Source organism: Amblyomma americanum, chromosome 1 (genome assembly GCF_052857255.1).
Source record: "Amblyomma americanum isolate KBUSLIRL-KWMA chromosome 1, ASM5285725v1, whole genome shotgun sequence".
NCBI lineage: Eukaryota > Metazoa > Arthropoda > Arachnida > Ixodida > Ixodidae > Amblyomma > Amblyomma americanum.
In genome coordinates, this window is record NC_135497.1 from 462,228,297 (window position 1) to 462,255,275 (window position 26,979).

Genomic DNA, 26,979 nt, shown 5'->3' on the forward strand with positions numbered 1-26,979 from the left:
CTTTGACATTGCACACCTGTTGCCTGGTATGCATATGTGTCCTCAAAAAGGACCTATATGTTCAGTTATCCCTTTAAAAACATTGTGCTCTACAATGATGGTTTATCAGTATTTCTGATACAGAGACCAAATTGTCAGTCAGTATTGTAACATTGCACGATGACACCAATTCTTGTATGCCATAGCATCCTTGCAATGCACTGGGCAAGCTGCTGTCAGCACAGATTTATTGCTGGTTTATTGCCATAGCATGTGGTTATACTGCACAGTTTGTACCTCTACCTTAAAGCTGTATACTTGAAAAATTTAAAATTAGTTGAAGGAAAATTCAAGGAAATGTAACAGTAACTGTCTCACATTTTGGTGGACACTTGAACCGTGATATAAGGGAGGGATATAGAAGGGAAGTAATGAAGACCTGATGCCCATGTTAGATGCCCCTCTTTAGTTAAACACCTCGCAATTAACACATTTGGTGCAAAAAACAAACATGGGACTTGCACGCTCACAAGCACCCTCATGTCAGTAAAACAAAGTGCCAATGTTGCCGTACTTTAAAGCTTTGCTCTTAAAAGCGCAGCTGACTGCTGCTCAAAGTTGAGAGCAAAAATATGTCTACTTTTCCTCATGTGCAGTCTGCGGTGCTGCTGCCATTTGCAATAGTGATTGACGTTGAGTTGCATGATGCGCAGTCTGTTCCTGGAGTTAGTGATTTTGTCTGTCGTGTGAATGTGCTGTTAAAATTAGTGCAGAACAATGGTGCTCTAGTTCATTTTAGGTAACTGTGTCCTGTGCCACATGCTACCACCCTTTTTCCTCAAATTTCCTAATCTCATTTAACCATCTGATTGCCACCCATTCATGCATTCACCTACTCTTGGAATCCTCCCAGTGTTTTAGTGTGGTATTGCTTATATCATCTCTGCATTACACATGCATTGCACTTCCTCTTTTTTTGATTTAGTCAAGATATCTCTGTTCCTGTTTCTTGCATAAGCATAAGAGGCGACTCAAGTGCACCATCTGGGCTTGTGATGCAATGTGTAGGGCCCTTCGTTTTGAGTAAAACCTGGTTTCTCCTTACTGTTGCACCAATAAAGATTCTTAAATATCAGGTTCAATGCAATTTCTGTGCAAATGTGCCTGTAAGAAAGTGTGTTTTGAAGGTGCACAATGCCCAAGAACTGCTGGAGTGTAGTCGATGTCACATCATTCTTCTGACAGATTTTTTAAACAATTCTGGTTATTTTATTTCCCTTTTAATGTTTATTGTTTGTCGGTTGCTTAGAATTTTTGGATAAACTGAAAACTACATGCACTGACTGGTATTTCGTTCCAATAATTATACCCATTATTATGAAGCTGTGTTGGAAGGTAGGTGTGCATTTAGTATGCGTGCTTTGAATTTCAGTGATTGTTTCTGCAATGCAAAATGGAGGACAGGTCTCTGCTGTGCGAATTTTTTGCAATGGAGTGAAAGTAGCTGGAGCAGCATTTGCTACTTTGTCACCCAGCCAAAATTTCTCCCACAGACCACTGAGCTTCTGAATACCTATGGCTTAAAGCTCGAAACTCTAGTTGCCCTTTCCGAGGTTTTCTGCATTAACGAGTGCAAGCCCAAGGGCTCAGAGCTAACAAGCATTTGAAACCATAGAGCTATACACAGTAGTGCTGGGGCCGTGCAGCAAGTCAGTGTGAATTAGGTCGCGATAAACGTGGTTTACTGTAGAAAGCTAGTGTGAAAAAATAGTTGCACTCACAGAAACCGCTGTTGTTTTCTTAGTCGGTCATTGAAACAAAGCAATGCATGTAAAATTTGATATATCACTGATCCCTCAATTTTTTTCCAGCTAAAGACCAAGAGTTGCATGGAAGTTGTGCAAGCCCCCAAGTTGCGTGTGATTTTTGCCAAGGACCTGGAGCAGGCTGGAGATTAGTGGATGGCCAGTGGTATTCACTCAGTAAGGGAAGCTTTTTCCGTAAGTACAGTTTTTGGCATGGCATTGCTTAGGGATGCATGCACTAATCTGACTACTTACGCCCGCCCATGCTTTAAGAATAATGAAGTACATGAAAAAAATTGCCGCTTCTGTTATGTTTTTTCAGGAAAGTATTTGCCATTTAAAGAGCTGTGAAAACCTTAAAACTTATTATGTGCTTGTTGTGGCTTTTTTTCAAATTTCTCCTTCCACGTCTATGTTGGCCTGACCTTGTAGCTTGTCTGCATGAGATTGGCTGCTACCTACAGTTCGCTTTTTTGTTGCCCCTTATTGCCTGTCACAATCTTTACTTTGCGTGGCAGTGTCATGCAGTTTGGGAAGTAATCTGATCTTATTTCTGCATTGGCCTGAAGTGCAAGCTTTTGCATGTGGGGCAGGTTTATGGTGTTTTTTTTGTTTGCTGTAACTGCCGTTTGGCCATGAGGGTTAGAGGCTTAGTCCTTTTTTTTATTTTGATGCAGTGTCATATACTTCATGCTTAAATTAATTAAGCACTATTTTTAGTAATAAATGAACATTCATTATAGCTGTGGCCAATATAAGTGCACTTGACTCTAAAATGGCTGTCTTCCGGCTTTCAGTATTACATCTTAAAACCAGCCGGAAGACACAAAACAGGAGAAGAGATGAGCACAAGATGAGGCTGGTCTAACAACTGAAATTTTATTGAAGGAAAGTGGCAAAAGAAGACCTGCAAAGAGATTCAAGCACGCAAAACCCCAAAGCAGTGAGAGGGCAAAAAACAATCGAAAGGCACTGATGTACTAGTAAACCATCTAAAAAACTAATTCCTTAGAGTGAAGGTTCACCGACGGTTTAGTTAGGCACTTGTTTTTAGCCTTACTGATGTAGTAAGCCTCAACTATATCAGAACAGATTTATCACTTCCCTAAACCACTGATGTGCCGCAGAAATCAGGCGTGCAAAGAGAAAGGTCGTCCTCCGATTGCATTCACGAGATTGAACGTGCAGTATCAGGTGAAAATTCGCTATACAGTGAAAGTGCTCTCAGCCAGGCGCACATTCAGATATCTGCTTGTCTGCCCATAGTAGTTTCAGCTACGAGGCAGTGGAATGCAAAAAACCCGTTTACTTTGGCAAGTGGTGAAAATTTTTTATCTGCCACTGTGCATAGCGGACGATTACCCGTAGTTGTATCAAGCCTAGTTTTAACGAAGAAGCAAAGGGCTCCTACCTTACTTTTAGTGGTCAAGACAACAGCAACATCATACTTTGGTGCAACTTTCTTGGTATGGTGCGAAATGGCGTGGAGGTAAGGTATAGAGCCCGTCTTTTTGTGCTGCTCACACACGTCAGCATCATGTGAATGGTGTTCCGTTCCCTCGAGAGAGTAAAAACACACTCTGACAGGTGCGCGAGATGGGCAAGTGGGAACCCAGGTGCCATTTGCTTAGAACCCTGCTCCGAGAGTGCATTCTAAACACTGTGAAGGCATGACTTCCATAAAGCGGTCGTGATGCATGGGATTGCCCACCTGTCCTTCACCAGCCTCGAGTGGTTCAACTCGTAGCTAGGAGGCTTCCTGATCTTGGGCTGTGGCGCCAACATATGTGGTCGTCCGCAAAGCGCAGGTCTAAGTCAAGAAGCTACAAACGGTTATGCTTAGTGAAATTCAGACATAAAAGATAGGCTTTGACCATATGCCTAAAGATTTCTAAAACGTCTTGTGCCAACTTATCTGAGCCCTCCTTGTGCAAAAAAATTAGGTAGCTATCAACATAACGAAATGCTACTATGCCGAGGTCTTCCAAACAGGGCTTTGATGCGGTATCGACTCTGGACAGAAGAATGTCGCGGAGGAACAGTGCAACCTGGGACCCTCTGCATATGCCTGATTTCTGATGTAAATACCGCCTTGCCAACTCACAAAAGTGGAGTTCTGTGGAGTTCTAGTTTCTTGTGGACAGCAACCTGGGCAGGTGCTCTGCAGTGAGCATCGACATGGAGGGCCTGCACTATTCATTGTCACATGATAGACCTCTGAGGCATGTGCAAACTGCATCAGGGTGAACAATGAACATGCTTTTACAGATGATTGCGTGGTTTCGATTGCTGGCTTCATGGGGCTGTTGTCCTTTTACTGCAAATCCGCATTTTTCAGTTGGCAGGGCGGTATTTACACGCAGGTCGTACCTTTGCTCAGCAACCTTTTTTTGTCTGAAGTCGATAAGGCATTAGAGCCCTGTTTGGAAGACCTTGGCATAGTAGCATTTCGTTATCTTCATGACTATCTAATTTTTCAGGACATAGAAGGCTCAGATAAGTTGGCACAAGATGCTTTAGGAGTCTTTAAGGCATGCAGTCAAGGCCTGTCTTTTACATCAGAATTGTCTAAGCAGAACCGTTAGCAGTTTCTTGATGCAGACCTGCGCTTTGTGGACGAATATGTTTGTCGGGGCTACAGCTAAAGATCGGGAAAGGCTCTTTTTAACTACGAGTCGGACCACTCGTTGCTGGAGAAGGATGGTGAAGAGGTGTATTTGTCGCTGGTTAAGCTCAGTAAAGATGGAAACACTTGATGGGTTTGCAATCTTGTGCATGACATCAGCTTTACATAAGTCATGCCATCACTGCTGAGGACGCATTCTTGTAGCAGGTTTCCAAACAGCTGGGTTCCCACTTGCCCATCTCAACAACCTCTCATAGTATGTTTTCACTCGCTCGAGGGTAAGGAGCACATACTCCGATGATGCTGATACACCTTACTTCCACAGTATTTCACAGTCTCAAGAAAGTCATAGGAAAGCGTAATGCTGCTGTTGTCTTAACAGCGAAGTGCAAGACAGGAGGCCTTTGCGCCGCCATTAAAAAAAGGCTTGATAAAACTATGGCTAATCGTCCACCATGAACAGAGTCACAAAAAAGGTTCACCACTTGCAAAAGTAAAGGAGTTTATTGCGTTCCACTGCCTTATGGCTGCACCTAATATGGGCAGACAGGCAGATATCTGAATTTGCACCTGACTGAGCACTTTCACTCTATAGGGGGAAGGCAAATTCTAATCTGGCACTGCATGCTCAATCTTGTGAATGCAAATCTTAGGATGACCTGTCTCTTTGCACGCCTAATTTCCACGACACATCAGCGGTTTATGGAAGGGATAAATCTGTCGGTAGATAGTTGAGGCTTAGTACATCGGTAAGGCTAAGGACACGTGTGGCTAAGCCATCGGTAAACCTTCACCGTAAGGAATTTGCTTTTTTAGATGATTCATTAGTATGCGAGTGAGCTTTGATTGCACTTCGCCCTTTCACTGCTTTGTGTTATTGTGCGCTTGTATCTCTTCGCGGGTCTTCTTTTGCGGCTTTCCTTCAATGATGCCGCCGCGGTGGCTCAGTGGTTATGGCGCTCGGCTGCTGTCCCGAAATACGCAGGTTCGATCCTGGTCGCACAAGTCAAATTTCAATGCAGGCGAAATTTTAGAGGCCCGTGTACTGTGCGTTGTCAGTGCACGCTAAAGAACCCCAGGTGGTCGAAATTTCTGGAGCCCTCCACTACGGCATTCCTCATAGCCTGTGTCGCGTTGGGACGTTAAATGCTCACAAATCAAATAATCAAAATCTTCAATTAAATTTTTGTTAGTCCCGCCTCTTGAGCTCATGTCTTCTTGTGTGTTCTAGCTGGTTTTAAGGTGAGTCAGTACCAACTCGGCCAGTCATAAGCCTTGTTCAGTATTACAACATTTTGAATAAAGTGAGACGTTTACTAGGCTATGTTGTCGGGGATCGTGTCCGCAGCAGTTGTGGACAACTCAGAAGAGATAGCGTCATACGATTGGTTGTGTAATTGGCAGAGGATGATGTGAGGATGCTGCTCGAAAAGAAAATTTCATGATCGGATAATTATTTACAGCCAAAAATGTCCAAAAAGTGGCTGGGCCAGAGAAAAAGTGCCGCGAAATTTGAAAACGCTGAAAGTAGGTGGAGCTACAGCGTAGTGCCAAGTTTGAAAAACTGGAAGTGTGGACAAAGCCAAAGCTTGGCACCAAGTTTGAAAACTCGAAATGAGCAATCACGTGACCAGTGATAAGTGTCCTATACTTAACCAGGAGATAGGAAAAAGAATGATAAATTGGAGGCAATTAGGCAATTATTGAGAAGCGAATCGCAATGAACGGGTGATTAGACTGGACGGGTATTCAGTGAGTGGGCAGGAAAAATCCATGAGGAAAATTTGAAAACTGGAAATCGTTGCTGGAATGAAATGAGGGTAAAATAAGAGTTAATTGATAACCAATCAAGTCAACAAGAAAACAACCATGGCGCCAAATTTGAAAGGCGACCAGTGTCGAGGAGGCGTCAACGCTTTCACATTTTTTTACGCAGGTAGCAGCGGTGATCTCTATTTTTTCTTTCTTTCAGCCAAGACAAAAACCATTTTTATTGACTCATGGGCGATTTATCTAGGAACCTGCGGCCAGGAGAACGCTGGACAGCTTGCATCAGCAAGCTCGAAAAAAAAGCACGAAACAGTAAATAAATATTGAGCATTTTTATTTCAATTCTACTATTTTTGTGCACGAATTACTCTGGAATGCACAAAGCTTGTGTTAATTGACAGGCGACCATTAACAAGCTGTGCATTTTTGTGCATTGCCTGCTCCAGAACACAAATCCTGTGTTAAGTGACAGGTGACACAGTAACGACTGTTACACAATGTACGAGCACTACACAAGAGACACAACAGAAGACAAGGCAAACTACAGAAGACAAGACAGACTGCAGAAGTCAAGACAGACTACAAAAGAAAGGACAAACTACAGAAGACAGACTATAAAAGACAAGAAAGACTACAGAAGACAGGACTACAAAAGACAAGACAGACTACACAAGACATGCCCAGAATACGATAAGACTACAGACTACAGAAATTTTCTGTCTTAGAATCCTGTAGTGCGTTTTGACTGTTAATGCCTACTCCAGCATAGCTATAACCTGTCCAGCATATACCTGCATAACCAATCGAAATAAATGAAGAGCGGCTAAGAAAATCAAAATGTATTTTTAAATCAAACGCGAATTAGAAAGGAAAATTTGTCACGCTAAGGTGTCTGAGGGCTTCGCATGCAGCATATAAAATCGCTAGGCAATTTCTGTGTGTCTATCATTAGCAATAGGGAAGTGAGGAGTCTGGGGCTTCTGTGCCAAAGGCAATATTTTGTGCCTTTATTGTTCCCCGCAGAATATTTTGATGTGTCATGCACTTCTTGCAGCGCTCATGTACATTAAGGCTTGTGCGTAATAAATTATTGTTTGGTTTATAAGGGTTTAACGTCCCAACGCAACGCAGGCTATGAAGGACGGCGTAGTGAAGGGCTCCAGAAATCCCGACCACCTGAGGTTCTTTAACGTGCATTGACATCGCACAGTACGCGGGCCTCTAGAACTTCGTCTCCATCAAAATACGACCGCCGCGGCCGGGATCGAACCGGCGGCTTTCGGGTCAGCAGCCGAGCGCCGTAACGACTGAGCCACCGCGGCGGCTTACTATAAAGGACCGTAATAATGTGCATTTTGCTTCTATACATTCTTTTAACAGTCTAGGATACAGTGCTCAGGAAATGATATTGAAGTGATCAAACAATATGAATAAAAATGTCATACTGTGTAGTTAACACACCAACTTAGCACCAAACTTATCTAAGTTAGCAATCACCATACAATGTGCTGCTTTGCCAGCTTGAAAGATCTCAAGCCATTGTTGGATGCTCGATGTCTGCGTGTGTGCTTGCCAGCTCGCCTCAATGATATATAGTGTGTTCTATCACTTCGTCCTCCGCACCCCGGGAGCCTCGCGTGACAGGTAGAGCATGTGACATGCACAGTTCGTCTGTATATCCTCACTGGCGCTCGTCGTCTAGAGCGGGCGCGCCTACAGTACATAAACTTACGCTGATCAAAGGTTTCTAAACCAAGTTATCTCTGGAGATGTAACATGATTGTTTCAGCATGATCTAGAAACAAAACGACAGAGTTGAGACAAAGCACACAAATAAGTCTCCCCATTGAGGTAGGCAAAATTGTCGAAGTCCAAATTGGAATTTACATTATTCGTCTTCCATGACTTCGCGAGAAACGTGCATTATGAATTTTTCTCGCTGGGGTGACTGCACTGCTGCAAACTTCATGCAAACAGGTCGTTTTACAGAGGAAAGTGGACATAGATGCATTGGCAACGTTCAAAGACATTAGGGTTGCTTCCGATATAAGGAAGGTACTCTACCGCGAACATGACACGGTATGAGCCAACGCCACTGCCATGAAGAAACGACTCCGGGCATGGCGCACTAGCTGCAGTAACGCTCAGTGAATATGCTCTAAATAAGCAGGCTGGACTGGACTCATCGGGGCGGGTTGATAATCTTCATACAACAAACGTATTCAGCAATGAAGAATGCAGAAGAGTCAAGGCTAGCATGAACACTGCGAAGCTGCTGTCTTTAAATAAATTGTCTTGAAAAAAGCCTTTTCCCTCTCGAGCAGAAAACGACTACAGGCACACCCGTCCACCATTCCCAACCTGCATACATGCACAAAATGAGGCTACTGAACACTATTAACACCACCTCCACCACTATGAAAGTCACTTTTGAGAGTGTTCTCTTGACGCTAATTAGCCTTGGAGTGCTTAGTATGCAATGCATATTCGCTGTTTAGACCTACGAGTGTTCACGGTATGGTGGTCAATCCTTCCTCTTCTCCTCGGTAGACTAATGAGTATGCAGAGATATTTGCACCTTCTAACAAACACACACGAGTGTTAATAACATGCCGATCAGTCCTGCTTCTCCTCGGTGAACTGAGTATATACACACATATTTATACCTTTCAAACACACACACACAAGGGTAGGGTGTTCACAGCAACCCGATGAGTCCTGCTTCTCGGTGAACTCAGCACTTACCTACTAATCTTTACACCTTTTAAACAGAACAGCGCGCAGTTTGACAGGGACAACGAGGGAGACACGACACACACGAGACACATAATCCCCTACACACACTGAGTGGGACAAGGTAAGTACAGGGTGCTGATGAGACACACACCTTTCCATGCACACACACACAAGGGCGTTCACAGCAACCCGATGAGTCCGGTTTCTCGTTGAACTCAGCACTTACACTCAAATATTTACACCTTCCCACGCACACACAAACAGAAGAGTGTTCACAGTAACCCGATGAGTCCTGCCTCTCGATGAACTGAGCACATATGCACACATATTTACACCTTTCCACACACATGCACAAGAGTGTTCGCAGCGTGTCGACGAGTCCTGGCTCTCCTTGCTACACTGAAGAGCATACACGCACACATAATCCCCCACACACACTGAATGGAAGAAGGTAAGTACAGGGTGCTGATGAGCCCTTCCTCTGCTTGGTATCCTGGTGAGCTCACACAGACCAGAAGACGCTATTACCATTTACACTTAAATACCATCACCACTAACAAGGGTGCTCACTTGACATAAATGAGTATTGGTCTGGGGCATACACCATGCACGTACACACACACACTGATTGAGGACATGTTTAAATGCTCTCTGTCAAGCAGAATACCAACTGAACACACAATTGTTTGCGACACAACATACTCATTGCTGCTGATAAAAATCGACAATTGCTGCCCGCACAGCTTAGCCTGTGCCCAGCACAACATCACTGGTGCGTGTTGGCTGCTCAAGAGCAATGCTGATTGCCTCAACCTCAGCACTTCTTCCCGGAAGTGCTTGGCTGGAAGTACTTCCTCCCGGAAACGCTAGCACATATTGTTTATTATACAACTTGCATGAATGGCTGTCCAAGAATTGTCACTGGTGCACTCCATGCGTTTCATGACAAAGCGGAACCTTGCCTTCACCCTGCCGAATGCATTTTCAACTATCCGGCTGGACTTTGATAGGTGAAAGCTGAAGGTACTTTGCGCCTCTTTCAGCTGCCCTCAGTGACTGAATGGTTTAATCAATTTTGAAGTCTGGGGGAATGCTTGGTGACACAGAAGGAGTGGTGGCACTCCTGTGCCCCTGATCATGGCAACTGGTACCTGAAACTGAAGTCCATCAACGATGCATGGCAAGCGGGATCATTGGCAGCAATAAGAAACATGGCACCATCCTGGCCAACCAACGCTAATGAGGTTGAATATATATCGGTGGTCGACGACGGCCTAAAGGATCACGCTGCACCTGCAGTTTTAGCAGAGGTGAGCAGAATCCACTAATGTTATGCAAATTTCACAGCTTCCAAAATTTGCAACTGGAATGTGTACGACCCACAGTGGTAATAGAAGAAAAAGGTGGGAGGGGACAAGTCCCCCTCCTTGTATCTTGTATCAGGCAACACCGGCCCCCTTTATTTCGATGAAAACCTAACACTGTGTAAAACGACCCTTCAACTCTTTCCCACACCGCCAACTGCACCACTCTCTCCAAAAGCCGCCAATAAGCTCGCCGTCAATCAGCACGGGCACTTCAACCTTGGTTCAGAACATGGCTGATTGTAGGCGCCGTGCCTCCTTTTTTACCACTCGGATCAGCGGCACTGAAACAGCTCTTCATGAAGGTACTCAGAAGTAAGCCACATAGCGTAAATGCCTGCCGCTGCTACAATATGAATTATAGTGTCGAAAAAAATGCCATACATATTAACGTGAAATGAAATTAAGAAAACAACTTACCATCCTTTGTAGTTGATGTAGTCGCTGGCGTGTTCTTCCGGTGGCGACACAGGAAAGTGACACCCGTCCAGCGCGCCCACGGCGTGCGGGAATGCAGACACGGCAAAGAAGTCCCGCATATGTTCCTCCATGCTGTCTGCAGTCGGCATCTGGATGCAATCCCCGTCCAGAACTTGAACAACAACCGAACAGAAATCGTCGAAGATCAAATTAGCCGACGACCGCCCGACACTGAATACGAGCGCGACCGTCCTGTCTTCTGCCGAGGAGCACAAGTTGAAAAGTCCAATAGCAACCCGCTTCTCAACGAATATGGCCTCGCGCATGTTTGTGTCCATGCGCTCCAGCATTTGTCGGCACTTATCGCTTAAATAATTTTAAGTAATACGCGTCACACTGAAGTGTCTTTTTAACTCCTGTTCGCCGAGTTGGGGCACGATGCGCTCGAACCATCCTTCATTTCGAGTTCTTTCCACCGTTCTCACAGACGCCACACTGGCGCTCCAAGTTTCAAGCCGTTTAATAAGAGCAGCCGTTCTTCACTCTCGTCGGCTTCGGCTTTCGCTGCCTGTATTTGGAAGTCCAACTGCGTGATTCCGGCCATCCCTTAAGCTATCTGCAAGTCTTCATCGGCTGCGCTTTCTTCGTCGTCACTCATGTTCACAAACCACAAGGTTAAGAGATAATGCAAATATTTCTAGCGCAGCAAAGTTGAGACACGTGCTCCGTCAGGCAACAGTTGTTTACAAATACCGAAGCAAGACCAGACTATCGTATCCGTGTAGAACGGGTACAAGACGTACCAACCAGCAGGGTGGTTAAGTAATATTGAATATTTTACTTTTAAACTATTACTGTTAGGCTCTTTAGTTATAGAGAAGCGTGTAACCCACCGTAAGTAATATTCAAATCAATTTTTAGACTTTGGGTAACTCGGTTACCCTTGGCACTGTGGCTCAGTAAACTTTGGCTCTATCGACGAGTGACGTGTACTGGAGAGGTCGCTTTACCTGCAAGCGTCTTGAAAGCGCATGTATTTTGTCGCCATGTAGCTAAAATTTGTTGGGCCACAGCGCCTAGGGTAACTACTTTTGTAAAAATTCTACAAACTGATATGGATATTACTTACGGTGGGCTACACACCTGTCAATAATTAATGAGCCTAATACTAACAGTTAAAAAGTTAAATAGTTGGACGGGTAAAGTAGAAACTGAGAAAATGCGACCATAGTAGTAAAATTCACGTACTACAAAATTAAAGAACGGTTTCTGGGCGCAAAAAGCAAGCTAAAAGAGTCCGAGTTCTCGATTAGTGAAGATTTTGCCCCGGACACCAGGCATGCACGAGAAAACTGGCTGAATTGGCAAAGCAAACTGACTGCGGTGAACCCTTTAGTCTTCGTTTCAACAAGCTCACTTTGAAGAAAAAATGCTATACCTACTGGCCCATAACTGATAGCGTTCAAGAAAAAGATGAGAAACGCGGTGTAACTAACCCTGGCCCTTCGTCTCCAAGATACCTCAATGAACATGAGCACCGACTTGCGCAGTTCTTTTTACAAATATGCGCAGTGTCATTTGCAATCGTTATAGCTTATCTTGCATGGCCGATACTATAAAGCGGCTGACATCATTGTACTAACAGGAACTTGGCCCAAGTAAACTGTGCATAATAATGAAATATCTTCAACGGAAAAGTGTTACCATGTATTTCGCTGTGACCGTTCTTTTGATCGCCGTGATGGTGTATTAATCGCTTTGTCCAACAATCTCGAATGTTTTGAAGTTAGTTTTGATATTACACTGAAGTTCAAATGTGTACAGGTAAAAATTAACAATAATGCTCTTTTATTTGATGCATGCTACCGCGCACCATCTACGCCCGTCGGATTTTCTAACTACCTTCATGATATTCTGAACATAATTCAAAGTTTCCTGATCGTCCTATTTTTATTTTGGTGACTGATTTCCCGAATATTAACTGGTCTAGCCCTGCAGTAGACGGTGACGGATCTTCTTAGTCTACAAGTATTCCAGCCCTGTGCTCCTTCTTCTCGCTAACACAAATGGTCACCCAGCTGACAAGGACGACAGCTACCTGTTTTAACTTAATGAACCTTTTACTAACGAGCGTCCCAGATTTTGTTTCCGATGTAAACTATTTGCCAGGCTTAAGAGATCATTGTTTACGGCACATGACGTTGAATTTGCCGTCGAATAAAATGCCAAATAAAATGAAAACCATTTACAATTATGCTAAAGCAAATTTTTCTTCAATTATTGATGTTCTCCAGCTTTTTTTCGAAGATTTCGTCCTGGCATGTGCCGAACGATCTGGTAACGACAATTGGTGCATGTTTAAAAAAATAGCATGAATTAATCGAATTGTACGTCGCTTGTAAAATCATCACGACCAATCGTAGGTCCCCATGGCTCACTCGTTCCTTAAAACGCCTTGGGAACAGAAAAAAGCGATTACATGTCAGGGCGAGATGTCAGAAAAATCAAAGCATTGGTCAGCTCTAGGAGCCGCAGTTAGGGCTTATAAAAAATCGTTAAGAGATGCTAAACAACATTTCTTTAATGTCACACTGCCCTCATTTCTTTTAACTCATACCAAAAAATTCTGAAACGTTGCCAATGGGACAGATCAGCCACCAATCTCTCTCCTGGATTCTCAATCAAACCGCTTACCTAACAGTGAAATTTCTAATGCACTTAAAACTTTTGGCAATACATTCTCTGTCCCTTTTAGCGCATCAATACCAGACTATACTCCCGATATCATATTTCCAATGGATCTTATTCGTTTTGACTTGGAAGGCAGGATAAGTATCAGAGATCGTTTAAAGTTATTCTCTTCATATGGTCCCGACAATATCAGCACTAAAATCTTTAAATACACTAAAGTATATACTTCTATTATAATTTTCGAAAATATTTCAGCAATCCCTTCAACCTTGTGACCTCCCAGACTACTAGAATTTGCTAAGGTGGTTCCACTCCTTAAATCAGGCGCCAAGCACCTATCACTCAACTATCGACCAGTATCACTAACCAGCATTCCTTGCAAAGTAATTTAACATGTCATCTTGCCACCATTAGCGAACTTTCTTGAGTCATCATCCTTTTTCACTCGTGCACAGCATGGTTTTTGAAAGCACTTTTCTTGTGAAACACACCAACTAAATTTTACAAATGATATTAACTTCATACTTGATCTTGGCATTTCAGGTTGACTGTGTCTATTTAGAATTTTCCAACCATTTGACAAAGTCTCTCACAGCTTGCTTCTTGACAAACTAAGTAAACTTAGCATCGACCAAAATGTACTACGATGGATTGATTTTTTTTTTGTCTAACAGGTTCCAGTACGTGGAGGCTAACGGCATTAACTCATCATTGGTTCCTGTAACCGCCGGCGTCCGAAAAGGTTCTGTTATCGGTCCCTTGCTGTTTTAGATATATATTAATGACTCGCCTAACAACGTAACAGCCACAGTGCGATTTTTTGCGGATAACTGTGTTGTTTACCAGGAGATAAATACTAATGACATTGTACTACTCCAGGAAGACTTAGCTCCTATATCTAACTGCTGTTCGCAATGGAAAATGAAAATGACACTCTACGTGACAAAATGCGAAGTAATGCGCTTTTCCCGTCGCGTCAATCCGTGCCACGTTCCCTACACTATTTGTTCTTCCCTGCTAAAACAGGTAACATCAAACAAATACATAGGCGTGATTATAACGCCAAACCTAACTTGGAAGGCAAATATCACTTCTATCATTGCCTCCGCTAACCGCCTGCTTGGATATTTGCAAACAAATTTTTCCTTAGCCCCGACACCTGTTAAACATTTTCTGTGAAACTCGCTTGTCCACTCCAAATCAGAATGCGCTAACTTCGTATGGGACCCTTTCACTAATGTTGAAATTCAAATGGCAGATCCGGATCAAGATTTTTTGCTCTGTTGGGACCAATCGTATTCGAAAGCAAAATGGGAGGGCGAGTTGTCTGCTCAAATGGCAGATCGGGATCATACGTCGATCCCGGATCGCTCCGTTGAGCAGCGATATTTGATCTCCCTAAATCGGCAGATATGACCGGGACCCCGCGTGACGTTGCCAGATCCCCCGCGTCTGCTTCCGGTCATGACCAGCTGCATCCTTCCTGTTGTCGCTACGCGGTGACCCGGGCAACACGCAAGGAGTATTTATCACCTTTTTTCAGATTGAATTCTTCCAAAAGTAGTTATTTTTCGCTTTGTTCGCATCCGCACAAATTAAAAAAAAACCTGTTAACAGGATGTCAATTCTTCATGACCGCTTTTGAAACCAAAACCGTTGACCTTTTTGAACCTCGCGCGGTTTCTGACGTCAGCTGATGCGCACTTGATAAGCCTAGCAGCTCTGTAAATATGGAAGCAATCTGAAAATTTGCGCGTTTCATCACTACTATTTTGTGGTGTGGGCATCTTAACACAAAGCGAAAGCTTCGTGCGCCTTTTCTTTGCCGTGAACGTGAGAGACAGAGTGGCGGTAAGGACGAATCGCTGGTGAAGCGAGAGGCAGCGTTTCGCCGGGCGGCGTCGTGCTGCCTGAACGTGGAGCTATTCTGTCGCTGAAGTGCCCCTGCGGGAGCGCACGCATTCCATTGGCAAAACGGGAGGGAGCGATCTCGCAGGACTACGCGCTCCGTTTGTGATCCGACGGAGCGCTTCCGATCTAACATTGGAATTCAACGTAACTCTCTTATCGACGCCCTCGAAGCCGTACAAAACAAAGTTTCACGTTTTATCGTCCGTAACTATGATCGTTTGTCCAGCGTCACAGAAATTAAAATACATTGTCACTTACCCCTCTCTCACTGCGCAGGAAAATATCACGCCTGTGTTTTCTAAAGTTTACGACATGAATTGCACCTTAAAGATACATTATGCCGCCAACGTTTGTTTCATCCCGCTTAGATCATCCATGCAAAGTTGATGTTCCACAGTGCCGTACGACATCCTGCATGAATTATTTCCTTCGAAAAACATTGTTGGACTGAGAACCACCTACCACGAAATATTGCATTTACCAATGACTTTGATGACTTTAAGAAGAAATTATCAACCCATTATTGCTTACCATAGCTTTAGTTACATTTCCTTTTTGCTTGTAATCATGCGCATTCTTATATTTTTTTCTCATCCTTACCCAGCTTTGCTTTGTTAATATTGTACTAATGGTGGCGTTTTGCAATTTGTATCACTTTTCTTTGTGTGCTTTAATGTTTCTTTGTATTTGTATCTTTTCGAACTGATTTCATGTTCCGGGTATTTTATGTATTTGTTCGTTTTTTTCTATGTATGCGTTGTCTCTTTTTGAAACAATTTAAATGAGTGTACCACTTCCCTCAATGATGCCCTGTGGGCCATAAGGGTATCTGAAATAAATAAATAAATAAATAAACTTTCGGATATTAGTTAACCGCGCAGCATGCTAGTTAGCATGACTTCAAGAACCACAGAAAGGGGCGTTTGAGCTTGGCTTTAAAATGCTTGAAATATGTAGAGTTCAGGCCACCGAGCATCCATGCCGCGTACGAGACCTCAAAACTAAGCGGGCAATTTACAATACATTTTTAATACTTCCCGCTTCCGCACCTCGCGGCGACGCGCGGGGCTGGACTTTCTCGATAAAACCTGGCATACGACGTCACTTCATGCAAGCACGTCAGCAGAGGAGGTGGCGGGTTATCACTGGTTCACGGCGCCAAATTCTTTCAGACGTCACTGGCCACTCCGCGCGCGCCGCAGCTGGCGGAGGTAGGCGGATGTAGGGAATGGATCGGTTTTACGGTTTTAAAGGTGTTTAACGTCCCAAAGCGACTCGGGCTATGAGAGACACCGTAGTGAAGGGCTCCGAAATATTTCGGCCACCTGGGGTTCTTTAACGTGCACTGACATCGCACAGCACACGGGCCTCTAGATTTTCGCCTCCATCGAAATTCGACCGCCGCGGCCGGGATCGAACCCTCGTCTTTCGGGCCGGCAGCCGAGCGCCATAACCACTCAGCCACCGCGGCGGCTGTAGGGAAGGGATCAGTGGGTGGGGCAGGCAGGAGGGGCGCCGCCGTTTTGGCGTGCGAGAGGAGAGGAGATGGAAAGGCGCGAAGACGCGGAAGTTCCAACTCAGCTTTCACAAAGCATATTAAAGTAATTCTTGCTGTAGGATATTTATGAAGCGGCGCCTTTTACATCGAGAGCCACTTTCTGGCGACCTTTAACTGTATATATGATGTACAGTACTGCACCGCTGACAATGATATATGCTGAAAAAAAAGCGCTCTTCTAACTCATAAAACTTATTTTCAAAAATTTCGTCAAGCCTTAGGTAAAACGCATTGTATATGGCCTTCATTGATTACAAGATAGCATTTGACTCAGTGGAAACCTCAGCAGTCCTTCCTGCGATGGGGAATCAGGGTATAAAAGAGTCTTATGTAAACATACTGAAAGATATGTATAACAGCAGCACAGCTACCATAGTCCCCCATAAAGTCAGCTATAAAATTCTAATAAGGAAGGGTGTCAGGCAGGTAGACACGATCTCGCCCTAAGCTATTCACCTCCTATTCAAAAGGGGCGTTCAGAGGCCTGGATTGGGAACAGGTGGGGATAACAGTTAACAGAGAAACTTAAGTAATCTGCGATTCGCTGATGACATTGCCTTGACAATTCACTCAGATGAACTGCAAAGCATGATCAATGAGTTAGGCAGAGCAGAATGGTGTTTCTAAACATTAACATGCAGAAAACCAAAGTAATGTTCTACACTTTAGCAAGGAAACAGCAGTTCAGAATTTGTAGCGAAGTGCTGGAAGTGGTAAGGCAATACGTCCACTTAGTGCAGGCAGTGACCGCTGATTCGGGTCATATGGAGAGAAATAAGTAGAGGAATTAGAATGTGGTGGGGCGCATATGTTAGGTTCTCTCAAACAAGAAATGGCAATTTACGAATATCCCTCGAGAGAAATATATACTACAGCCGCATCTTACCTGTAATCACCTACGGGGCAGAAACATGGAGACTGGCAAAAAGGGTTCAACTTAAAGGCAACGCAGCGAGCCATAGAAAGCGTGATGTGGAACGTTAAGAGAGAGGAAGCGGGCAGAGTAGTTCAGGGAACATTTCGCGGGTTAATGACTTCCTACTCGATATCAAGAGGAGGAAATAGGCTTGGGCAGGGCATGTAATGCGAAGGCAAGGTAACGACATGTTCTTAAAGGTAACGCACTGGATGCCAAGAGAAGGGAAGGGTAGCAGGGGGCGGCAGAAGGTTAGGTGGGCGGATGAGATTAAGAAGTTTGCTGGGATACGGTGGCCGCAGTAGACAGGGTTAAGTGGAGGAATATGGAAGAGGCCTCCTGCCCTGCAGAGGGCGTAGTTCGGCTGATGATGATAATGAAGATAAATCACAATATCCCAGTACGACTTGCTAAAAATCGGCCTACAGAGCTGGCACTTCTTCACTAAAAAGAATATATTTTGCTAAATTTTGAGAATGTGAGTTTAATTATTGTTATTTTGGTTGACTTTACCCAGGCATTCGTGAACATTAATCACTGTATTCTTTTTGGTAAATTAAGCAGTTGTGGTATTCGGGCCACGCACTTAGTATGTTAATCTGTTATCGCCCTCACCAAAAGCAATTTGTCCGAGTAAATGACCTAGTATCTAATCAGAAAACAATAGTCTTGGGCGTCCAACGAGGCGCATTCTTGGTCACCTACCCTTTAATATATACATATCTGATATAGTTTCTATCTCAATAATGTTCAGTATATATGCAGACGACACAACCTTATTTGTGTTTGCATCTTCCTCCTGTGCTGAAGCATTCTTTAAACAAAATAGAGGCTCAATATCTTAGAAGCTTGCTATAATAATCTTAATATTAATAAAAAAAAACAAAAGTGTTTATTTTTCCCCTCAAGGGTAAGCAGCGAGCTTCCGGTCATGACCTTTTCTTAACATCCACAAAGATTTAGGGGCACGAAAGCAGTAAAGTATTGGGTGTGTACTTCTCAAAGACGTTGCCATTGGATGACCACGTAAATTATATGTTGCGTAAATAATATTTTCATATATATTTTCATAACCGGTGTACTCAAAAGAAATCACCACGTCTTTCCAATGTCCGCTAAGCTAGCTGTTTCCTGTGCCTTGTGCCTTATATTCATCTTACGTAAGTTATTCTTATTCAGTGTACAGAACAATAACAGAAAAAAAATCTTACTAGTCTCTTTAGGATACAAAAGATTTTACGAGTCATTCGTGTTCTGTCCACTTTTCATTCCACCGCAGAAACCTTAAAGCGCGAGATCATTGCTGTAAACATTAAATATTAATATAAACTCCAGCGTGATTACTTGCTTAGCACTAGGAAAGAAAATACTCTATTACTTTACACAACGCACTTAGAATCATTAGGAAACACGGCGTATAAAACAAGAAAAAATGAGCGTTGGAAACTTTCAAAATGTCGTACCAATTACTGCTTTCAAATGCTTAGAAATAACATGCCTCTACTGCTGAATGAATACCTGAAAGCAGAAACAGACGTTTCAGAACTGAATTTCCTGGACCTGAAGGCGTTGTTTTATTAATTTACTCGTATGTTACCAATACACAGCAGGCGCTTCATAAATACAGCCTTTTATCATGACAATCTCCCACTGCTGTTTTAGAAGAGTACTTGCGGGGAACCTGTTGTTGAATTGTACTGTGGACCCTTCTCAAGGTGTGACTTGTTAAAGTGGCATGCGCTTATTTTTTTTTTAACCCGCGTTGCTTCGTTGCTCTCAATGCCTAGGGTACCAATATTTTTTGAAGTGAAAACCTTCACTACGCTATGTAAAGCAGTCCTCGGTTAGGCAGCATAACGACCTGCAGCCCAACCAAGGATAATGGTGTTTGACCTTATTTATGTGCTACATTGGTGGTGTTGAACCCTTGACCTTAAGAACATCCGGTGGGGCGATGTAATGCCACGTGATGACTTACGATGCGGCTGTCGTAAGACCATATGATACCACCTCTAAGCCACGTAGTCATGTGGGTATATATATATATATATATATATATATATATATATATATATATATATATATATATATATATATATATATATATATATATATATAGCGGCTGTCGTGAGCGTGTAGCGGACCTGCCATGGACGAGCCTCAGACGCTTAGCAAGCGTGCTTGCTTTTTGCTGAATTCCAGGGTTAGCCAAGTTAAGCCACTACCAATTTTTTCAAGCCGCAACAAAATGGCTTTTCTTCTTGGCCCCTTCACAGGGAGTAGGTCATGTTGTTAAGAACAAAATGAGAATGAATAAATGATTGTCTTCATAATAACTATTATTTTAAATGACATTCCTGCTATACTTGCATATTTGTGCGCGAGATTTTTTACTTCACCGTTTAAGGCGAGACGTGGGTCTTCAGATAAGGTAATGCAATGAGGTGTCCATATCTGTTTGCTCTTGCGGCTATCAAAATTATATTTAGTTTCAATAGAGCTCAATTAGTTTTCAGAATATACGAAAATAACTGGTCTAGGTAATTAAATTCTTACGGGTTGTTAAGACACTTTCCACATCTCTTGATTTCGATTGAAATGGGGCTGTAGCCAAAGACCTGCCATCTGGGGCTATGCTAATTATATTGTTGTTAAAGTACATAATCCTATAAGAATGTTAAGTTTTGTCCCAGCACCATAATTATGAAGTACAGTTGGGTGACATTACGGTTCACAAAATGTAAAATTTTTCGCCCAGCCAAGCAAAAATTCATAGCTTCACAGTTTAGTTGTTTGCGAATTCATCGGTACGAGATGAATTAAAAGTGTGCCATAAAAACACAATAAAAATTCCCGTAATGCTAGCTATGTTGGCGAAAAGCACGAGGCTGAAAAAGTTGCATTTGAAGTGCGCACGACAGCCATTCGGAGGTTGTTGTTAAGACCTAAAAAAACAGCGGAATGTGGACGTTCCAAAAATATTTCAAAGCAGTGAGTAATATCAAGTAGTGGGGAAGGGGCTCAGCTTTCAAATGAAATTGAGATGGCGGCCATAAGGGACGCAGTCGAGGGAAGCGACGTGCGCGAATCAGGCGGCGTTTCGCTCCGAAATCGCCATTTTCGGGCTTCGCAGGTGCGAAAACTATAGATATTTTATTTTTTGGAGGTCGAAATTAGATCCTGACACTTTTTAGACACGAACTTTAGAGCGTATTGATCCCGAATATGAGATTTTTGCAAAATCGAAATTCTCGCATATTATTGATCAGTTCAAGACCCGCGTCTTCCTTTCTTTACACATGTTTTTGCAATTTTCTATTCGGGATTCTTGAATTGTTTAAAATTTTTTTGAGCTCTTGAAGAAAACTCACGATGACTGTGATTTTGTGACTCGAGCTCCATATCGGCCAAGTTGCCCTTTTTCACGCATTTCACAGCTCTATTGGATACGCTACGAAGAGAACGCACCAGTTCATAATAGAACAACAACTATTAACGCATGCATCACTTCAAACAAAGAAGCCCAGAGCGCTGATCGGGCTGACAAAATCATGAGCAAGTGTATTAGGGCCATGCTTTTCCAGAAAGGCGGTGAAAATCCAAAAAAGCCCGTTTGTGCTCCCTATCGAAAAAGAAAACCTTGTCTACTGCGCTGGCATGTCAAGCGCCAGTGACGTCACTGCAACTAAATATTACATTGAAGTTGAGTGTGTGACGAAATCCCGTCTGGCCGGGCGCGTACATTTGAAAATTAAGAGACGCCGACCAGTGAAAACATCCGCAACGAAAACATTCGCAACAACGCCCTAGCGGAGCACGCCGTCGTGAATGGACACAAAATTTACTGTGACAAGGCAAGGATCATCGCAACCGAAAAAGTAGCAGCATCACGACTTCATTTGGAATCCCTAATCATAGAAACTACGTCACACACGTTAAACCGGAACGACGGTAATATAAACCCGATATACGCACGCTCCTTGCACCGATTATTCAACCATATTTAAACGACCCTTGTTTGGTGAAGAATTCATTGTGAACAAAACTTCCGTGTGGAAGCCGAAACGTCAAGAACGAACCTTTTTTCACTGGTCGGCGTCTCGTATTTTTCAAATTAAATATTACATTGGTGTTTGGTTCTGATTCATGGGCGAATAGCGACAACATCTTCTCGACTGTCAGTTTTAACGCTCTTTTTCATTTCGCTCATCGTTTTCACAGAAAAAAAAAGAAAAAAGAAAAACGTTCTTTAATTACTTGTATTGCCCGATACCAATGTCTCTCCGTGGTTCTGTGGTTCTGTACCATTTGTTTATCATTTAATTCTATATCGGTGGGCTTGCGAGCGTAGCGTCTCCTCGAGATAGCAGTTCTCACATTTACTCATTATAATAATGGCGAACAGACCGCAGTGTGACGTCTCCAGGCGACAGGTGCGCACCGATGAGAGCACAGATGCGCCACCGTAAATGCGCCAGATAGAAAGATGCAAGAAACACCCTGGCAAGGCAGGGCTATGACGTGAGCCTCTGACGCACTGCAAGGCGTCGAATAAAAGCGAAGGATGCTCGGGCGGGTGAAGGGAAACGCCTTGGGAAGGGCCTGGCGAAGAGAACTGCGGCGAAGTCGGTTGATAGCGAATGCTCTTACTTTGCTGAATCTGAAAAGAAATTTTTTCACTGCCGGTGACTAACCACCACCGCTGTACAGCAAATTTTCTTCGAGAGGGCCGTCAAGGGTATATAGGTATGTGGGTTATACGCCTGAGGGAGGGACCCAATTTCGTCAAATATTTAGGATCCTGTTTCTAGAACGATGTTTAGAGTGCTTGCATGCCTAATTCCACATTAAAACATTGATTTGGCAAAACATAAAACGGGTTACTGTAACCGCGCAAAAGAATATTCATAGAAGAGAACGAATTAGCTTCCGTTCTACATATGTGATAGAAGTTGCAAAACTTTTTAAAAAAGTTGGTTTTCACCGTCTTGAAATGCCTCATTTGTTTGAACCAAAGAAATATTTACTCCTTTTGTGGACTGATTTTGTGGCCGCTGCGTAAGAGCTGCCTAACGAATATATAGTGAGCTGATCACGTGTGACGTTATCAAAACATGATGTTTAATGAAACCGAACTACCCACTTTTTTAAATTGCTCTTATCCGCACCAACTGTGGTTTTTTTTTGCCTGAAGGATTATTTAATGAGAACGCGTTTGGTTCACACTGGAATTATTGCGTTGCTGCCGCTGTTCTGGACAGAGAGGGGCGCTCAAATAAAGTAAGGAAGAGGGCGCTCTAAGAATAAAGGATGTTTGGATTGAGCACTGTCGAATAGAACAATGGAGCGAGAGCATACAAAAAGAAAAAAAAATGGAGGGGGCATTCATGGTTCATAATGTTTATCGTCCCAAAGCGACTCAGACTATGAGGAACGCCGTAGTGGAGGGCTCCGGAATATTTTTTACCAGCTCAGGTTCTTTAGCGTGGATTGACATCACACAATACATGGGCTTCTAGCATTTCGCTTCCATCGAAATGCGACCGCGGCGGCCCGGATCGAACCCGCGTCTTTCGGGTCCGCAGCCGAGAATCATGACCATTAAGCCTCCAAAGCGGCAGGGGACACTCAAGGGGATGACGTGATAGCTCTGGTGGGTTAATTAGCGCCCATATATGCGGAATTTATCATTCCAGTCTTGACATTCATCGATCCCTTAGCGGTTAAGCGATGACCATGCGATGGCTTCTTAATTTTAACTCATTCAATATGAAGTGGAAACTTAATCAGGAAGGAAATTATATTTCGCTTAACGGTTGTCTGCAGAAGGCGGCCAGTCGTCGACTTTTCACTTCTGCAAGCGGTCCGGAGCGGTGGCCTAGTGGCTTGAGCATCCGCCTCGAACGTGGGAAATGCTGGGTTCGACCCCCGGTGCAACCAGGTACAAACTTTGCCACGACTGGCGCTTGGCTTTTCTGGGGATAAATACGTAATTTGAGCGTCTTCGACCAACCAAGGACCAAAAAAAAGTTTCTATGTGAAAAGCAAATTGGAATTGCTGTCTGCACAGTGAACATTTGGGCCGCGCTTTCATTCACATTCATCTTTATTGACCATTCCTGTTTTCCTGACAACACGAAAGTAGAAAAAATGCCAATGGAGGTAAAAAAACCTACTAACAAGGTATACCTTGCCGAGGGTTCTACCCCTGTTTGGTATGGGTAACAGACAGTCATGCGAGAGGCGTTTAGACAAAGATAGTTAAACAATGCACAATACATAAAGGTGTTGCAGCTGAACGTATATTTACATTCACTGAGTACGTTCGTGTAGACACACATACACTTGAGGCCACCTGCGCCGTTCCCTGTGCCTACACCAGACCACATCGAGTTTCGACGACGAGCCGAAGCATTTTTGCTCTAGTAAGCACGTTCACATGTGCACAACGGTGAGATCTAGGAACTCCCAACGAATTTCTTATGCAGTGATGTGGTCAGTGGCCCATTGTATTAAACTATAGCACACTCTGTGAGCACACAGTTAAGAGAGTATTATCCTCCCTAATAGAAATCAGGAATGAGATTTTATGCCCTTTTTAACCTTTTCATGCACTGCATGATTTTTTCAGTAAAACCACGCAGCCTAATCAGCATATTGCTGGCACAGCCAACCAAGAACCCCTCGTGATTATTTGTCGGCATTCCAAATATTTACGCGTCTCGTGCTACACAGCCGTGCATCAGGCCGACGTGACCGAGGGAGACCATGTGCCAATTCCGTTTACGGCAACACATGCATGTGAGAATCCAGTGCTCGTGCTTCTGGGAAGTTCCAGAAAAGTGTGGGACAAACTTACTCCGCCATCGTTCTGCTTTGGTGTGGCTCCGCACAGAATCAGACCCCTTTCCTAATGCACACGTGAAAATCGACGACCTTGGCGGAAAATTCTGTTTGCCATCTGCACCGGTCCGCGAAGAAAAAGTAGTGCAACTCGATCACAGACCGACATGTGCCACACGTCACGAAGAAAGAAATATAATGTGGGAAGAAAGCAAACCCATACCCGACAAGTGAAGGAGAAGCCCCCTTCCAAAACACTGCTCAAGCAAGCTGCAGCGCCAAACTGCTCCAATTTCGTTTATTATTTTCTTGTAGCCAGCTTGCGTGCGCGTCGCGAGTCAAGGGTGCTTTCAAAATAGCCCCGAGGCGACGGCCTTGCCCTTGGACCATTCCCTCTGGGTCGACATCTCGGCACGGCCTCATGTTGTGCAGAGGCAAGGACAGCCGAGTTGCATAGGCTGTGCGAAACAGCTGCGCCGGGAAAAAATGATTCATGCGTTTACTTTTCTCTTTCACGTAGGACCTGCGCATAAAAGTGGATCATCCGTTCAAATATGCTACGACAAAACAAGGCAGCCACGCAAAATTAGGTCAGACGAATAGTTGGTCATCTCTTCCGCTTCCCTCCATGTAATTTGTATGCGCATAACGTTACTGAAACTCTGGCACTTTTGGAAGTTGCACCAGCAGCAATCGAAGGCGCAAATGTATGTGCCGGAAATTATGCGTCCTAAAAAGTTCTCGCATCTGATTTTAGGAGCGGCGACAAACAGATGCAGACACTGTAAACCAAGGTTTCTCTTCATTTTGCACTCAGGCAACTGCGTGTCGTGACGTTTGGTGCGATTTCTCGAGTTGAATGCTAGAAAGCCTCCACATTCGTATGCAGAATCGCAACGACGCCAGGACCCTCAAACCGTCTTTCTAAGCGCCGTTCTCTCACGACGGACGGTAACTCCAACTTGGTGCGTACCTCCGCGCCACTCATTCTGGGGCCCAGCGCCCCTTGTCGCAGTGGAAGAAGTGTTGCTTGCGTGCAAGTCCATTCGACCTGCACAAATGCACAGAATTGGGTTTAGCTTGTTTTCTAAACGATCTACTGCGCTTGGTCTAAGCGGCAAAGAAAAGCTCTCCGTCCCCGAAGGATGGCTGAAAACGCGGCTTAACGCCGCTATCATCGTGCCACCTAAGGTTTTATTGTTTTTTGCCAGCTGGTCTCGAAGTAGCATTTCCGCTCAGGCAAAATAATAAAAATGAAGAGAGAAAATGAACCGTAGCGCAAAAAAAGGCAAGGAGTGAGAGAACCGGACACACACAGCGCTAGCTTCCCACAGCGATTTATTAGTGCGCCATCAATATTCGATGGGTACCAACCCCGAGCAAAATCATCCGTTATCTTCTCGCGTTGGCTGTCCACCCAGCGCGAGCGCTTGGTCCCGCGGCACTGCCCGCTCTTCGTCGTCTCCTGCACAGCACTAAACTGGTGATTCTGACCCGAGCAATATCTCTTGCGTGTCCGCATCTGGACTAATGTGCGAGCGCTCCGTCCAGCGGCACTGCCTGCTCATCGTCATTTCCTACGTAGCAAAAATCCGTGCTTTTGCACTGATCCGAATATAGTAAATCCATACTTTCCGTTGTTTTTTGCACAAAAGAAAGGTAGTTTTTATCCCATCATACCACAGTTGCACCATCCGTACATTGCTTTAGCAAACCATATCACCCAGATACGTAAGCTTCTTTGGCAACAGCACGACATAAGGGCTACTTACACAGCCGTTTCCAAAAGTGCAATGCATTCAGCCTCAATTATTCCACGCGTTATCCGATTATGGTGAAATTTATTTGATATCCCGTATCTTCATTTTTATAAGTATGTCTTCTCAGGTGCACAGGTGCGCAAAGGTCAATAGGCTCCTGCTGTGCGCCCATGCGGGTGCTGTACACCTTGAAGCGGGCCAACCTTTCTCATACAGCCAGGCCCGTAATACACGGGCTTCAGTGGGAAGACATCTGACTGGTGCAGGTCTAAGCTCACCTGGACAACAGAGGAGCATAGCCTCGAAAAATGCATGCGCCTGTATGGGAGCTCCGTTGAGATGTGTGAAGGAATAACCTGCAGCATTCCGTGCAGTACGACAACGAAGGTTTTAGAGCATTTAACGGCTGTATATTCACCTCTCCTTGTCAACAAAGTTTTCTTCGTGCATCCTTCCATACAACGAACGACCTTGAGAAAATAAAGCTGCCAAAAGTTAAAGGTTTGAGAGGAATTCGAACCCAAACCTCGTAAATGCCAATCAGTGACTCTCGCCCTTCCACTATCTCAAAAAGGGTGCCGGGGTGCCGGAAGGGTAATC

General features: G+C 44.0%; 1 protein-coding gene across 1 annotated transcript in view; it reads right to left on the reverse strand.

The window, feature by feature from the left end:
• LOC144104505 (uncharacterized) overlaps positions 1-26,979 on the reverse strand; it is a 55,147-nt gene that overhangs the window by 11,110 nt on the left and 17,058 nt on the right. The window contains exon 2 of the mRNA XM_077637578.1: positions 10,701-10,849. Within this exon, the coding sequence (XP_077493704.1) occupies positions 10,701-10,849 (149 nt within the window). The remainder of the gene's footprint in view (positions 1-10,700; positions 10,850-26,979) is intronic.